The sequence below is a fragment of the Danio aesculapii genome, chromosome 1 (assembly GCF_903798145.1).
Source record: "Danio aesculapii chromosome 1, fDanAes4.1, whole genome shotgun sequence".
Taxonomy (NCBI): domain Eukaryota; kingdom Metazoa; phylum Chordata; class Actinopteri; order Cypriniformes; family Danionidae; genus Danio; species Danio aesculapii.
The window spans coordinates 38148388-38165946 of record NC_079435.1 but is presented as its reverse complement, the minus strand read 5'-3'; the positions used below and the strand labels follow the sequence as shown (position 1 = coordinate 38165946).

The 17559-nt window shown below is 34.4% G+C and overlaps 2 protein-coding genes across 2 annotated transcripts; one reads left to right on the top strand and one right to left on the bottom strand.

The window, feature by feature from the left end:
• The first annotated feature begins 36 nt into the window (after positions 1 to 36).
• Positions 37 to 17181, top strand: gtf2e2 (general transcription factor IIE, polypeptide 2, beta). Its single transcript, XM_056459962.1, has 8 exons — positions 37 to 210; positions 2636 to 2799; positions 11541 to 11632; positions 12306 to 12413; positions 14487 to 14669; positions 16344 to 16437; positions 16538 to 16653; positions 16784 to 17181. Exons 2-8 carry the CDS (start codon positions 2637 to 2639, stop codon positions 16901 to 16903), a joined length of 876 nt encoding a protein of 291 aa, XP_056315937.1. The 5' UTR covers positions 37 to 210; position 2636; the 3' UTR covers positions 16904 to 17181.
• On the bottom strand, positions 4676 to 9045 carry smim18 (small integral membrane protein 18). Its single transcript, XM_056459975.1, has 2 exons — positions 8958 to 9045; positions 4676 to 5567 (listed from the first exon to the last, which is right to left on the bottom strand). Exon 2 carries the CDS (start codon positions 5564 to 5566, stop codon positions 5354 to 5356), a length of 213 nt encoding a protein of 70 aa, XP_056315950.1. The 5' UTR covers position 5567; positions 8958 to 9045; the 3' UTR covers positions 4676 to 5353.
• Positions 17182 to 17559: the final 378 nt, after the last annotated feature.

The following is a 17559-nucleotide window of genomic DNA, read 5'->3' as shown; positions in this document are numbered from 1 at the left end:
GGACGTCTTTGCGAACCGCGAGGACAAACAAAGAAGAAGAACACTTGTCTTCCGGAGGAAATACATGTAGTTGTGTAGCATCGCTAGCGTTCTATGACAAGCTTTTCATTTCGCTTTATCAGCAAGTTGACAGCGTATGAAACGTGGAAATAATATTTAACATTCCTCAAAACTCTTTCTCTCTGAGAGAGAAAGAAGTGACAATATCGGGTAACGTATTGCTCAGTTTCATCCTTTGTGGTTGCATTGCTTCATGCTGGATGTGTTTAGGATGTTTCCAGTTGATACAATTTTCGGTTTCGGATGATTTCTTAAGTTTCAACGTGTTAGATGTTCACTCTGCGGTTCAATATGGACGTATTAGCTGGAAATAAGTAGGCTTATATATCTCAGTATGTTAGACGTTGCTAAACCTCCCTCTGACCTCAAATCTAAACATGATGAATATGCTTTAGTTTGTTTTCATCTAAATATGAGGAATAAAATGAACATCTATCTGTCTGTGTGTCTATAAATTAAACATCAAATGTCCTTAAAAGCTTTAAAACGTGTTGAATTTGTTAGTGGACACATTGAATCAATAACAGCCCCTGTATTGTAATATATATTGTGGGAAAACTGATTACATGATCATTTACTGCAATCCATAGCAGTTAATAATAGTAATGATCAAGAAATATAAGGAACATCACATATACTGTGGTTATATAATATGTTCATTTAATAGTTATAGTTTAATTGAGCACCGATTCATGGTTTTATTTTTAGTGGTGGAAAGAGTACTGAAAAATCAAACTCAAGTAAAAGTACCATTACTTACCCAAACTTACCAAAAATGTAGTGCGAGTAGAGTTAAAGTATTTGTTGTAAATATTACTCAAAGTAAAAGTAGTCCTTTTAAATGTACTCATGAGTAGTGAGTATTATGCTGGGATAGGTTGATGTGTTCACATGTAATTTGTGCATGTGTGTGTGTAAATGTAGTGCATTTAGCTATTGCTTAAGGCCATTTCAGTCATCATACATTCGACATCTGCCATCTTCTCATCAGTGACATGCAGTCTAAAAATGTAGCAATATGCAGATATGCTGTCTCTGGGTCATTGCGTGTAAAGGCAGAGGTAAAGTTGGTTTTATATTTAGATATTCAGACATTCTCCTTAATAATATTAGTTCAGAAAAGTATTCTTTGCAAATTCTTAATAGGGAAACCATATTAGCAGCAAATGACTATCAAAGTACAATATTGTTCACAGTGAATTAGTGTTAATGTTGTTTAGAAGTCATAGCTGCATGCTAATTCCGATCGAATATTCAAAGTAACATGGTAAATAATATAGAGACTGCTCAATGAACGAATGTGCGAATATAAAACCAACTTTTCCTCTATCGTGTAAAGTATCTTCTTGGATACTTTTAATGTTTCCAAACAGTTTGCTGCATGCCTTAAGGTAGTTCAGTATGCATTTGACATTAACCACAGGGCTGATTTTTCTAATCTCCATAGACAGGAAATAATAAAGTATTGACTGTAGGTTGAAGAAAAGTAGTGGAGTAAAAGTACTAATACAGCACTAAAAATGTACTCAAGGGAAAGTAAAAGTACACATTTTGAAAACTACTTTGTAAACTACAGTTTCTGAGAAAAACTACTCAATTACAGTCGTTTGAGTATTTGTAATTTGTTACTTTACACCACTGGGTTTCAGTAGTTCTTATTAATAGTGCATGAGTTTATCCTTTTGGTTGTCATGCTAGACAAACAAGCTAAGCCTATCGTAAACCGTGCCTGGTGTAGCAGAGCCTTGATTGCTTTTATTACAGTGTCAACATCATTTATGAGCATTTCCAGTGTTATGGATGTGACATTTGCAGTAAAAACTCCAAACATAAATTGACAGAGAAAGTGTATGTTAACATTGTATTGAAACATCTGTTTATATTTTCCAAAACAACTGACCACAGAGTTACAGGATCAGAAAAATATCAATCTGTAAGCATGTTTTCTATTTTAAATGAGAGATTAACATACGTTATGGATGTGACCAAAAAAGTCTGCGAGTTTACTGTATACAACATAGTTTGTAGAAATTCTGTGAATTAAACTGCACAGCCCAAATGAAATAATGATAATCAAAAGGATAAGAGTTGGCTCACTATAGAATAAAAATAAGATATTTTATTTTATAATTTTGCATTCATGAGGAAAAAGTTTGGTTATGGATGTGACGTTTCTCCGATATGGATGTGAAAGATGTGAAATTGCCACTTGTGTGACTTTGCTAAATCAAATATAATAGTTTGTAAACATTGACAAATACATTTTTGAATATTTCTAAAGTACTCTAAAATACTTGCTTATACAAAAAACTTCTGTATTTTGGTGAAAACTGAATTTCTTTCATGGCAAGGTTGACGTTTGCATGGAATTAATCTTATAATAGCATGTACTAAAATGGATCTATCACTTTCTATAGAGTCATCAACATTTGAAATGTATCAAAAACGTTTTTTACAGACCAGAATGGTGTTGTTCAGTAGTTTTAGGACAATTTGTATGAAAGGTTTGGATCCACTTCAAGTGTTGAATACGTTTAACAATCAGAACTTTAACTATGTGTTGTGATGTGTGTAGGATGGATCCAGCTCTGCTGAGAGAGCGAGAGCTCTTTAAAAAGAGAGCTTTGTCAACTCCTGCAGTAGAGAAAAGACCAGCAGCCTCCGAGGCCTCTGGATCCTCCAAGAAGAAAAAGAGCAAACCAGACAAAGAGTCGTCATCATCCTCCAAAAACAACAGTGGTAAGTAAATACATGCGTCTATGCAACTGACTTCTCACAAAGTGCTTTGGCATTACTTTGGCTGTTTCATTAAAAAGTGCACTACTTTAATAGTAATTTGCAAAGATTTTTTTTTTTTTTTAACAGAATTTTTACTAAGGTAAAGTTGGTTTTATATTCGCACATTTCTTAAGTGACAACTTATGACACAGTCCCTATATTATTTACCACCCTACTTTTGAATATTCGGTCAGAAATCACATTTAAGTATGACTTCAAAACAACATTAGCATTATTTAAATGACTGTGAACAATGTTGTACTTTGATAGCCATTGGCTGCTAATAAGCTTTCCCTATTTAGAATTTGCAAATAATACTTGTCTGAAATTATATTAAGGAGAAAGTCAGAATCTGCGAAGATAAAACCAACTTTACGCGAATAGAGTTATTACTGTTGTTCAGATACAGTCAGATATTAGATGTTTTTACTAGCACTGTAATGATTTGTAATACCAAAATAACCACAAAAGATTTCTCGTTCAAATAAAAACAAACTTTGTTCAAAAAACAAGAAAATATGGATATGATAATCATAAATTTACAATGTAAAATAATGCAAATAAAGGCTATTAATTTGAACTTTAAAAAAAAATTATTAAAAAATCCTAAAAATGGAATGCATCACAGTCAAATCTTTTCGGCACTGATAATTGTAAGAATCACAATTGATTATAGTAGGAAAGCAGCAAATCATCATATTATAATGATTTCTGAATTATTTCTGACAATGAAAGCTCAAGTAATGATGATGAATATTCAGCTTTTAATCAGAGGAATAATATACATTTGAACCTTCATTCAATATGAAAATAGTTATATTTGTGATGAAAATATACTCAATGGTAAAGTTTTTTTTAAATGTATTTTTAAAAATGTGTTATGTAGGGCTGGGTGATTAATCGAAAAGTAATTGAAATCAACATTCAGAGCCTATAATAGATCCAATTCTTCCAGGACAATTTTTTCAATTTCCTTCCCTGCTGCATGTGGAGTCACATGACCTAGGTCTATTAAAGGCTGAGGCTGATTTCTACTTCTGTGGCCACTTTGCAGCCACATCCGATCTCTGGTCAAATAGGACGATGGATGAGCCATACTTTGCACTACATTGACAATAATTAGATGCTGCACCAAAGATGCCTTGAAATGGCATATTTTTCATTACAATAAAATTATTATTTTCATTAAAATATTTGTTTACAGAAGATGCAAGGAATGCTTAAATATTATTTACAGTATATACAAGAGTTATTTTATTTAGATGAGATACTGCTTATTTTCTACTTTAAATATGAAAACTTGAAAATGTTTTCAAAAGTGCAAGTTATTTATTTGTAACTGTTGGTTTCAGGCAATGTGTGTTTTAATATCAGTTCTTCAACGTTGATGTTCAATAAATAATCATAGATAGTAGATGGTGTGTGTTTCCTTCAATTATTTTAAATTCAAGTAACGCACCCTTCATCAAGAAATCTTTCACTTGTAATATGTGAGCATATTTACTGTACAAAACTTATCAGTGAACTATGAGGGCAAAAAAAAAAAAAACAAATAAAATAATCGTTCATCAATCGTAATTGAGTTCAAATGTTCAATTATCCGAGATTTTGATTTTAGGCCAAATCACCCAGCCCTAATATTATGCAGGTTTATATCAGATTATTGGATTATTGATCACTCTGGCTCTCAAGATGAGTTGTCCAGAAATAATATCATGCTTCATTTTCTTGAGTGAGGTTCAGAAGCTGCACCGCTGAATAGAGTTCAGTTTAGTTACTGTATATAATTGGAAGAACTGTGCTCAAGAACAGGTCTTTATCATTTTATTGGGCATTAAGACTTTATTAAATGTAATTTAATCAGCTTGTAATATCTTCTGTAACCTTATTGGGAACCACACATTTCTTGTGCTTGCATGACGTTTTTATTATATAATTTTAAATACACAATCTTAAGGCATTCACAAAGATGCAATACTTGGCCCTTAATGTGCTTGTTTATATAGAACTATTTTAATACATCATTATTCACATATAATAAATCTGAACGTAAACATACAAACATTCTTTTTACTCCAGCTGTATATTTGCATTAAGTAGTCAAACAATACTGTATTTAGCTTAGGAATTTCACAATACTGATATGTAAACTGTTTAGTCATCCCACTCAGAGGGAAAGATTCATGTAAACACGTCTAAAAAGAAACAAAAACCAGCCGTTTTTTAGAGTCATAACACAGTAGCATTGGAATACTGAACTCAGACTGTATGCGGTGAAAATAATGACGTACACGCACTAGCAGATTTTTAGCCTCCGTTTCTAATGCAAATCTCATGTAATATTTGAAGCCGTCGAGACACCTGTGCAGTGTATTGCCGTTGGATCTAGTGGGAGTAGAATGCTTCTGTCTCTGTACATGACTGGCGTGTTTTAAGGGGCTCCGATCTGGCGAAGGGCCTTTTCCACCAGTCTACTGTTTTGGTTCCTATGGAGACAATGTCACCATGGCTACAACTAAACCACCTCGTCGTGCTGTCGGCGCAGGTCACGAACAGTTTTGGTCTTGTTGAAGCATCCACAGTCCAGCAACTCATAGAGGAATGCCAGTGTGGCGAGGGAGAGGATGGTGAGGATGAAGAGCAAGAGGATGATGAAGCAGGCCACGTTCCAGCCATCATGGAAGGGGTAGATCTGCTGCATCAGAGCCGAACTGCTGGACATGTTCATACTGTGGAGAGAAAGATAAACGCAGTCAGATATTAGAGAGGAAGGGGAAAAATAAAGTGTGGGTACAAATAGAAAGGAAGTGAAAGAGAGTGATTGACAGATTGAATGGCAATTTCTACATGCTAATTTGTGTGTTTTTCAGTTTTGATGGAAAAGAGGATGCATTAGAGCACACTGAAAGCCACGGCATGTGTTTTTGTACTGTCTTTTAGCTGTCAGTGAGACATTTTTGGCTTTTACATTGCAAATAACTGTTTTTGAGCATCTCGCAGCTTAACTGTAGGGTTTGCAATGCACCAAATTAAATTAAACCTTGTTCAACTGTAATTTGATGCATTTCTGTCCTCCTGTTACACTGCATCCACCAATTTTTAAACATAGTCTTGCAATACTTTAAAAACACCATTAGGATAAAGTTTAACCAAAATATTGGTCATTTGTCTTGTTTTTAGGTCTTTTGTTTTTGCTTATTAGTTTCTTTTAAAAACATTTGACAGTAGACAGTAAGTATTGGTGCATATTGCTGTGTCATATTGTTGCATTTGATTCTTGTAAATATATATGTATATATATATTTATTATGTTGTTATGTTTTACAGAGCAAGGACATTTTCACAGTATGTCTGATAATTGTTTTTTCTTCTGCAGGAAGTCTTATTTGTTTTATTTCGGCTAGAATAAAAGCAGTTTTTAATTTTTAATTAAGGTCAAAATTATTAGCACCTTTAAATTATATTTATTTTACAGAACCATTTTTATATAATAACTTGCCTAATTACCCTAACCTGCCGAGTTAACCTAATTATCCTAGTTAAGCCTTTAAATGTCACTTTAAGCTGTATAGAAGTGTCTTGAAAAATGTCTATTAAAATATTATTTACTGTCATCATGGCAAAGATAAAATAAATCAGTTATTAGAAATGAGTTATTAACTATTATAATTAGAAATGGGCTGAAAAAATCTTCTCTGTTAAACAGAAATAATAAAAATTATTTAAACTATTTTTAAATAATACTGTATATATATATAACTACACTATTATTTAAAAATTGTGATTTGTAAGGTTTTGATGTTTTTTTTTTTCTAAAGAAGTTACTTTAGCTTAAGTGTATTTTATTTCTATAATGGCTTAATTTTCAGCAGCCTTTTTTTTGTCACATGATTCTGAAGGAATCGTTTAAAATTGCTGATTTAGTTTTCTTCCAAAAACATTTGTTATTAGTTTAAAAGCATTCTGGTGCTCATTATTTGGAATCTGAGCAGTTATTTTCAGTAATCTAAACAGAAGAAGCTTCAACCTTCAAAAAAAAAAAATTCGTTTTGATAATTTATTTTTTTTGTTACAAGAAAAGGCCTTTGCTGTCAAATTTGATTGATTCAGTTGAATATTTAATGCAAAACATAAGTACTAATTTCTTTTAAAAATCTTACTGAGCCCAAATTTATACTGTTGTGTATGTTAGTAGCTGTGTATGTTTTTTACCACTAACCTGATTCCTTTTAGTGGGTCAGTGGGCAAATCTTTTTTCTTACTATTTGCAAACTATCTCCAATCTATTGTTGTTATGTGTTATGTTAACTGCGTGCAATTTCTATATGAATGTGAAAGGAGGCAATGGATATTGATATACAGTGGAAAATTGCATTCCTCTATTCAAAACAAACTTAATTCATTCATTCATTTTCATTCGGCTTAGTCCCTTTATTCATCAGGGATTGCCACAGTGGAATGAACCGTCAACTTATCCAGCATATATTTTACACAGTGGATGCCCTTCCTACTGCAACCCATTACTGGGAAACACCCATACACTCTCACATGCACACATATGCTCTTCAATTCACCTATAACGCATGCAGGGAAACCGGAGCACCCGGAGGAAACCCACGCCAACATGGGAAGAACATGGGAACTCCACACAGAAATGGCAACTGGCCCAGCCTAGACTCGAACCAGCAATCTTCTTGCTGCAAAGCAACAGTGCTAACCACTGAGACACTGTGTGGCCCAGCATTTCAGACACCAAAATTGTAATTTCCTCTTGTCAGCTTGCTCCAACGACACATGGTGTAATATTTAGTAGTAGCTGCTCAAATGCATTGGACCAGAAATGTGAATCAAATAATCTGATCAACTGCATATTCAAATACCTCTTTAAGTGGTCAAAAGGGAACAAGCTTAATACATTTTAGACACAGATTACGACTTAATTTAACATCACTACATGTTATTGGATCATCAAAAGCACACATCAATGTCAGATGTAAACAAGACCTTTTCCATGTGCTTGGGTATGAGACAGACTAATCCTAATCTAGCAGGACAAATAGTATGCAAAGTGGGATGTAGCCATACTAGAGAATTCAACTGAGATGAATCAGCTGACCTAGTTCGGTTGAGTGGAGATTCTGTGTGTTATGTAGGTTTAGAACAGACTGGAAGCTGAAGCATGACACATTGTGTTACATAGCTTCAGGCGTTCATTTCCAACATCTCTCTGATAATTTCATTATGTATATTTAATGCTGAACATTCACTTCAATGATCTTTCAAAGGTTTACATATGTCAGCAAAGCAGGATCTGTACACATCAGGAATGCATTTGTAGATGCAGCAATTAGGTTAACTGTAACGTGAGCCATGTGAAAGCATTTCTCACGCGTGTCTGATTGTGCACAAACGCTTATGCAGGAATACACTTTCACTTTCAACCCAGCCATGACTCCCAGAGGATAGCCCCACTGAGATTAGGCTTATTTTGTTATTCACTTGATGCTACTGCTTCATGTTTATTTGCATTCACATAGTAAAGGTTTCATTCTGTAGACCTGGTCTAGTGACCTTAGTTTAACTCTTGTAGACAACACTCTGAATCTCATCTTTAATGGACAGATGGCTTCTGCTTGTCCTGGTCTCCAGAGACCCCTCCCCAAACATCTTGCACTTTGGTGCTACTTTTCCTTTCAAGCCTTTTTCTAATATTGGTTCTCTTCTCATAACAGTAGCTACTTATAGATTAAATTTTCTCATTCCATTTAGTAATCTATCTATCTATCATTATGATGGTCTAATGGTCTAGAATTGCACAGTCAGCTTCAAACTGTCTAGATCTGCCATATGTGCTTGTCTACGTATCTATGCAGGTATGTTTGTGACCAAGAGCTTTTATTTGAGTTACCTTTTATATTTATGACACAATTTGTGCATTTATTATTTATCTACAATTCAATAGTATGGTTGAATGCTTTGGTTAGGCATATTATCAGTCTGAAGAGTCAATTACCAAGGAATTCTTTGAAATACATAGGAAAGTGAGGTGGTTATATGTTAGTCTGTGAATATATTAGTATTAGTTGCATTGCGTTGTGTGATATAAAAGCAGGACGTACCTGGGTTTAAGTGTCTGGGATGCAGGGAGATGGAGCAGCCTCTTGTTTCTTTCTGTGTTGTCTTTTTCAATGCTCACGCTCTCCCTCCCTCTCTCTCTCTCCCTGCCCCACCTTAATCCAAAACTGTGTATTACACCGGTCGTGCAGAGTCTCTGCTTTTATGCCATTGGGTGACTGGTCTGTCTTTTAAAGCATCAGCCATCCAACCAACTGCAATGCGTCTGCTGAAAGCATTAGGACCCGCCCACTCCATGAATCATTCATGAGTCAGTGCCAAGATGCGGCTGAGACTGGCTGTGCTCCAGTTGCCAAGGGTTGAGAGCAGGCTGTGAAAGAGGAAGAGCATGAGATGCTAAAGCTATATGCGATAAAGCAATATGAATCTTTACACCTGTTACAAGGAGCTTGAGATTGAGAAAACTGGTTAAAAAGAGTATGAGTGCTGAAAATGACCTCAAATGAAAATCATGGCATCATTGTAATGTCTAGTTACACCTTGCATTCATGCCTCATTTATGCCTCATTTCTGTGCACACCAACGAAGGATTGAAAAGCATGAATAATTTGTGCATAGCAGTATATGTGCACTTAATTTTTATGTCATATTTTGTTGTTGTCATTGATTTAACCTTTTTTTATCTGAGTAAATATAACAAGGCTGGAATGGACTTGGGTAAATTGGACAAATTGGGAAAAGGTTATGCAAGGTAGGGTTGGGAGATATCGACCAATTTGGCATTGTACCATGTCTAATGTAAAACATCGCGATGGACAATATCATCATCGTAGACGGCTGTGAATTAATTATTTATTATTATATAATATATAATTATATAATATAATTATATATTATTATTATTAACGAATTAAATAATTGTAGCCGCCGTTTTAACTACCTGACCCGCATGGTCTTACCCACAACCAAATCATAAATAAATAAAGATAAGTTACACACAAATTACCACCTGTCAATCACTTTTTGTGCGGGAACTTGGCATGAATAGGCAGAGTGATCGGTGTTGTTATAATGGCGTCGACAAACTTGGTTGGTAAAAAAGTGCAATACCAACTGGAACCAACCAACAGTATCTGAGGTTTTCACTAAAATGACTAAGTACAAGTGTGCAAGTGAAAGATTGTATGAGTGTACTGCCACAGTGACACGTTACCTGATAGATTCAAAAGACAGAAGAGTCGTTAGATAGAGACAGAAATAATTAAATATCACGTTTAACAGTTATAGTAAGATGCGCTCAAGCGGTACATCCTTGATAAACTGTCCGACGTGCGCTGCTCTCTGGGGTGTTGTGCTCAAAGCACTTGCTGACTGCCTGGAGCTCAGACATGCGCATATGCTGCAGCGCATGACAAAGTGTGTGTTTGTGTGTGGTCACGTGAATTTTCAGTGGTGTAGTGTGGAAGGAGGGCTTTTTTAGAAATGCTAGATGAAACGCCAATGTGTACGTTGATCGTTTTTATATTTGTGTAAACGGAGCCGTGTATATTTTTCGCGAGCGGGTTGCTGCTGCAACGGGGGCGGGGCAGAGGCCATTGGTTATGGACGATGGCATCGTCTATCAACCCAACTCTAATACAAGGTCTACTCTCTATACTGTCCCATAAAAATTAAGTGTTACAAATAAATAAATAACCTCACAAATACAACCAAAGTTTAGAATATGGAGCTTAAATTGAGCTTTGTTAGAATTGTACACTCTGCTTCATCCACAACATCCAAAAAATGCTGTTTTTGGTTTTTGGTGAATAATATAGAAAAATAAATAATATTTGGTCACTTTATGATATGGTTCTATTAGTTAATGTTAGCTAATGTATCTATCTATCTAACATAATCAAAGAATGGGCAATACTTGTACAGCATTTATTAAGCATAGTTAAGTTGTGCTTGTTTAACATTAGTTAACAAGAACTAACAATAAGCAACTGCAATTTCATTAATGCTAACAAAGATGAATAAAAACTGTAATTTTGTTCATGTTTGTAAAACTAACATTAACTAAGGGAGCTTTGTTGTAAAATGTTGCCATAACACATCATAATAATACATGACAATAATAATACACAATAATTCATGAATAATACATGACTTTTATATGTGTCTGAAATTGCCTGCAACTGCTGCTTTGTTGTTGCATCGTGACAAGGCATGCATGCAGATGATGTGGTGTATAAATGAGCATACCAGAATGTGCGCTTTAGAGGAAATATGTAGAAGGACATGAAGATTTGGAGAGTCAAAATAAAAATGAGCCTTAAAAAACATGAATATTTTAAGCATATAATCAATATAGCATATACTTTTTGATCGATTTATTGATCCATTTAGATGTATTGTTACATCCATAATATATTCAAATGAACCTAGAAAAGTAAATTACAAAAGCACAGCCATGTTATTGTCAAATATATTGTATCATTTTTATTTAACAAAATAACAATAATAATGTGATGGAGTTCAAGAGGACTGGTTCAAGTAATTCCATGTTAACTGCCTTTTAGGTTCAGCACATTGTCTTTATGGTCCTTTATCTCTTCTTGTCTTTTTTTTCTTTAATCTTTCAGATCCCAGCAATGGCTCATTCAATCTCAAAGCACTTTCCGGAAGTTCAGGATACAAATTTGGTGTTTTGGCTCGAATCGTCAACTACATGAAGGTAATACAAACTATGTGCAGTATTTTCTAGCATTTCAACAAGCAAATATTTGCTGTGGTATTTGTCATTATGTAGTTTTAATGCTTGGTTTTGATCGTTTTCCTTCGCTCATAAATGCAGATTTGTATTTAAGTAGACATTGTTTATTTTGACTTAAAAAAAGGAAAACAAAAGATGTTTCTGCAACACAGAATACAATTTCCAGAGAATGACCCAATGGAATGAAATTATCATGAGCTGAGCAATCCTCACTGTCAGTAAAACACATGCTCCTTCTTTCAAATAGCAAGGGAATATTTTCCAGTCTAAGTGCATCGATGGGCAGTCATATCAATCCTGTGATCTGTAATGAGTTTTTATTATAATTTGTAAAGGTTTACATGCTGTGTGCTTGGAGAAACAGTACCTCTCCTTGCTATCTGAACAAGTTTTTTTTTTTATCCAACTTTATAAATATTCTGTGAAAATTCACACTACTAAAACACATCGTCATTTTACACTTGTTTAATATTATCGTAAGCAGGGTGTCAGTCTTTTTTTTTGTGTGTGTCAGGCTTGGCAGTTCCTCAGTGAAATGAAGTACTCTCTCTAACATGACAGTAATTAAAGGCTGTCAAGCTGTAATCCACAGTTGTAGATCTAGATGTGACACATCTTTGTCTGTCTCTCTCAGACAAGGCACCAGCGAGGTGATACTCATCCTCTGACTCTAGAGGAGATTCTGGATGAAACCAAGCTGCTGGACATTGGCATGAAGCAGAAACAATGGCTGATGAGTGAGGTGTGTGTGCATGTCTAAAAGAGAAACATTTCATTCAATTTAATAGTCATTTTGTTTAGGTTAGTCGTGCATAATACCTAACCGAACCATCTTCATTTAAAGTTTCCGCACAGCTTTTCATCACTTTCCGCAAGTATTAGTGGTGTGCTTTAATTATTCTCTTCGATAATGTCATAATTGTTGCTTTAGCGCTGTGTGAGCTTTATTTAGCAACGCAAAAACAAACAAACATGTCTACCGAGTCGAAAAGCATTGATAAAGGATATTGAGAAGCTATTAGAACGCTTGTATTACATGTCAGCATTACATTTATGAAACCAATAAAACCTTGTAAGATTTTTATTAGAAATGATAGAGGTAAGTAATATCACACTTCCCCCCTCCCATCCCCCCACACCCCTTAATTATCAGCATGCGAGTGAGATAACTAGCATGGGATTCATTTTATAATGTTTACCAAAGTAATTATTATCAAAGTAATACATTTTTAGTGTAAATACATTGTATTTTTTTCTTGTCTTCAACAAAAATAGTTTCAAATAAAGCTGTTTCTGCTACATTTGTGCATCTCAGAGCTACATTGAAGTGTTTTTCTGAATAAATGAGCTTTTAAACAAATCGATTGAGCCAGTGATTCAAATATCATTAAGACGGTCAGCACTCTTTAGTTTTTAAATACATCAGGTGCATTTAATGGGATAGTTCAACCATAACTTAAGCTTGTCATTATATCCTTGCCTTCCTTCAGTTAAACACAAAAGAAAATATTCTGAAGAAAGCTTCATTGACCTCCATACTATTTGTTTATCCTACTATGGAAGTCAATGGTTACCACTTTTTTAGCTTTCTTTAAATGACCTCTTTTGTGTTCAACAGAATAAAGGAACTCATAAAGGGTTATAGCCACTTGAGGGTTACAGTGAGTATGTTTTTATTTTTAGTAAACTGTCCCTTTAAATAAATAGTTTGAATCAATGATTTTATGAATAGCCTATTATTTGCCATTTTGATGGTTTTACTGTCATGTTTAATTATCCAGGGTTCCCACGCTTCTTGAAAGTACTTGAATTTCAGACTAATGGATTCAAGGTTTGGAAAGTACTTAAAAGCAAACATAGGCCCTTGAAAGTGCTTGAATTAAATTTGATATATAGTTTGTTTATGGTTTTATTTCAATACTTGTACTCCATTGTCATAGACAGAACTAAAAAAACTGAGAAATTCTTACCTTTAAAAATCTTAAATTTTGTAAAATAAGACTTGACAATAAATGCACTTAATTATCAATATTTCAGAAACCACATTTGAATATTACCAGTGTTGAATTAAACAATTTTTTTAAAGTTCTTTGAACAAGACATTTTTTTTTAATTGTCAATTTTTAAAAATTATTCTGACATTTACAATGTAAATATTGTAAGGTATATAAGCGTAAGTGAAATGTTAAGTATATGACTTTCATGGCACTACATATACTGGGGTATGAATTACAAATGTGCTTGATATAATAATAAGGGTGATCATTGAAAGTCCTTGAATCTGCAGTTCATGAAAGTGTCGGAACCCTGTTTATGATTTTATCTATGATAGGCCTTAACAGCCAGGTTAGCAGCATAAAAACACACTCAACAAAATATTTTAAATTATTATTGTTCAAAATCCCCCAAAAAATTAAGATAATTTTTTTCTGTGTTTGTATCGCACACCACTAGCAAACATACAGCTGTCTGTAAAAATAAAATTCTGACTTTACAGATATTGATTTATGTAAAGTTGAAAATGTATGTAAATTTTTTTTTCTTAAAATTGAAAATGCCACAAAGAGTATGGTATAGCTATGTGCCTGTGGTTTTAAATTCAGTGCAATATTCTATAATATTATTTTTGATTTTTTTTAAATTCTAGAATATTATTATAATTATATAATACTTGCATTTATATGCTGCAGATTACCATTATTCACCAATCTTCCAACAAGCAATGTAATAACACACAATATACGTTTTTCAAGGGCAAGATCCACATTCGAACAAGAATTCAGCATGTAACCTTTCCCACTCTCCTTCCCTCCAGGCATTAGCAAGTAATCCTAAGATTGATGTGCGGGAAGGGAAATATGCCTTTAAACCCAAGTATCATCTGAAGGATAAGAAAGCTCTGCTAAGACTTCTGGACAAACACGATCAGCTGGGTCTCGGAGGAGTGTTACTGGATGATGTTGAAGAGGGGCTACCCAATGCACCCAAGGCTATTAAAGTAATACACCATCATGCTGTCACTCGTTAGTAACAAAAAAAAAAAAGACATTTACTTAACAGTACGTTTAAAGGGGACCTATTATGCCTCTTTTTACAAGATATAAAATAAGTCTCTGATGTCCCTAGAGTGTGTATGTAAAGTTTCGGCACCTTATAACGCGTAAATAATATTTTATGGTCCTTTGAAACCACCCCTTTTAGGCTTTGATCCAAACTTTGCTATTTTGGTGGCTGTCGCTTTAAATTCAAATGAGATTGTGTTCCCAGCCCTCTTTTCAAAAGAGGGTGGAGCTACAAACACCTATGCATCACCATACCAGTTGCACAGTAACTGCTAATAAGGGAGAGATTGTCACTAATGGGCGGGGCTTTCCCCTTATGTACAAAGGGAGAATGTCAGTCAAAGTGTTTCTGCAGACTGTTTTTACAAAGTGTGATTTATTTATTTTTTTACCATTTAAAGGCTGGCAATGTTTACATATTGTTTCCACACACTTCTGTTTAAACCCCTTATAAAAGTGATTTTTGCATATTAGGTCCCCTTTAAATCCCCAAGTACACAAGAAAATGGGCTTTGAGCCCAAGAAAACTGTAGATTTTTTTAAAATACCAAAATCATTAGAATATTAAAAACTTGTTTCATTAAGACATTTTGTAAATTTCCTACTGTAAATTTTGATAACACTTTTGTCCACTTGAGTATTAGAGACTGTCTGCATATCTTCATATCTGTTGATACTGCTGCTAAACTGACATTTAACTGACTATACGAAACTTTGCAAATACATGTTAACTTACACTAACCCTAAACCTAACCCTATTCTCTACTTATTATCTATTGAGAATTGTTTGGCATGTAGATGCAATGTAACTTCAATTCAACAAATGGACCATTAAAATAAATTGTGACCTAAATTTTTGATTCGTAAAATCAAAACTAAGACATACATTTGGGTCATATTAGAAGCCAAATATTCATTCTTCAAATTACACTTTGTTTTTTCAATAGGAAAACATTTTTTTGTAAATCTGAAATAAAAAAAATGACCCTTATGGTGGTTTTGTGGTCCAGGGTCACAAATGTATTATAGTATAAACTTGTACTCGCAGACCACTAAAAGTACACAATAATACCACATGAAAACAGGATTCATATCCTTTTGTTTATTTCGTCCAGGAACATTTTGGTTTTCGGTGTTTTGGTTTTTTACAGCATCAGAAACCCACAAAAATGTCATTCAGTGTAACAGTAGTTTATACAATCATTTAAAAAAGAATGACATTAAATTAGGATCACATTGCAGCCCTACAATGCTAATTAACTGCCAATTTAAATATGTATGTGTGTGTGTGTGTATATAAGTATATAAATAAATATATAAATAATGTAAACAACAAGGCTTTTATTGCTTAAATTACAGTAATTTGTTTTGTTTAGGCACTCGGGATCACATAAATGTGAATCAGTGTAACAAGTTTATATACCAAAAAACCCTTTTCATCAAGAATCATTCCATCACATATGAAATTAGGATCTCATTACAGCCACAATAGTAGACATGCTAATTAATTGTCATTTTAGATATTTATCTATATTATTTATGTTTTAGATGGAAAAACAAGGCTTTAATTGCATAAAATACAGTCATTTGTTTTGATTGGTTTTGTTTAGGCGCTCGGGGATCAGATTATATTTGTGACTAGACCAGATAAGAAGAAGATTCTATTCTACAATGACAAGCACTGTCAGTTTGTTGTGGATGAAGGTACGTTACTTTCATCACAATTCGAAACTGGTTCATTTTGTCCATTAATGTTTGACAAAAGAAGTGTTCTGTCATGATATCAGTGTCTTTTATTCTCCAGAGTTTCAGAAGCTGTGGCGGAGCGTTCCTGTTGATTCCATAGATGAGGAGAAGATCGAAGAGTACCTGAAGAAACAGGGCATCTCATCAATGCAAGAGACTGGACCAAAGAAAATAGTACGATCTGTCTCTCAAACACATACAAATCAACATTTACACAGAGACGCAAACACAATCTCTAGACTGGCATCTCTGGTATGTGCATGTTTGTGTGAAGTTGATGTGGTTTTGTGATTGGCTGTCACAGGCACCGATTCAGAAGAGGAAGAAACCTGGAACCCAGAGAAAGAGACGATATAAGACTCACAATGACCATCTGAACGGAGTGCTGGAGGACTACTTCGATGGAGTTCCCTCAAAGAAGTGACACACAGCTGTAAAAAAAAAAAAAAAGCTCAGAGTGATGAGACTGATATCTGTGTGTTGTTTGTATATCTGTTCTGATAATGTCTTATTGTCAACCATAAAGATATGCAGACATACACATACACAAAACTTTAGAACTGTACTGAGTTGACACGAATGTGAACGGACTGTAAATATTTTCTTTCAAACATTACGTTTTACTTTTTGCTAGTGCTTTAAAAATGGACATTTGAGCTCTTCTTTTTTAGGTTTAAAGAATAAACAAGAGCAATCAAACCACATCTGTTGTTTCTTTTTGTGAGTTAATTCATTGTGTATTTCAAAAAAATACCTTTATAAGAACACTATAGGCCAGGGGTCACCAAACTTGTTCTTGGAGGGCCGGTGTCCTGCAGATTTTAGCTCCAACCCTAATCAAACACACCTGAATGAGCTAATCAAGGTCTTACTAGGTATACTTGAAACACTCAGCCAGGTGTGTTGAGGCAAGTTAGAGCTAAACCCTGCAGGGACACCGGCCCTCCAGGACCGAGATTGGTGACCCCTGCTATAGGCCCTATCATACACCTGATGCTACACACTAAGGGTGCTTTCACACTAGCACTTTTGGTCCGCACCCGGGTTCGTTTGACGTCAGAGTATAATACGTTTAGCTAG

What these genes read in the sequence shown, in the direction of transcription:
- gtf2e2 (XM_056459962.1), top strand. Translation starts at nt 2,637, where the DNA reads ATGGATCCAGCTCTGCTGAGAGAGCGAGAGCTCTTTAAAAAGAGAGCT. An exon ending in ATGCACCCAAGGCTATTAAA is followed by an intron (nt 14,670 to 16,343) that starts GTAATACACCAT and finishes GGTTTTGTTTAG; the next exon opens with GCGCTCGGGGATCAGATTAT. An exon ending in TCAGTTTGTTGTGGATGAAG is followed by an intron (nt 16,438 to 16,537) that starts GTACGTTACTTT and finishes TTTATTCTCCAG; the next exon opens with AGTTTCAGAAGCTGTGGCGG.
- smim18 (XM_056459975.1), bottom strand. Translation starts at nt 5,566, where the DNA reads ATGAACATGTCCAGCAGTTCGGCTCTGATGCAGCAGATCTACCCCTTC.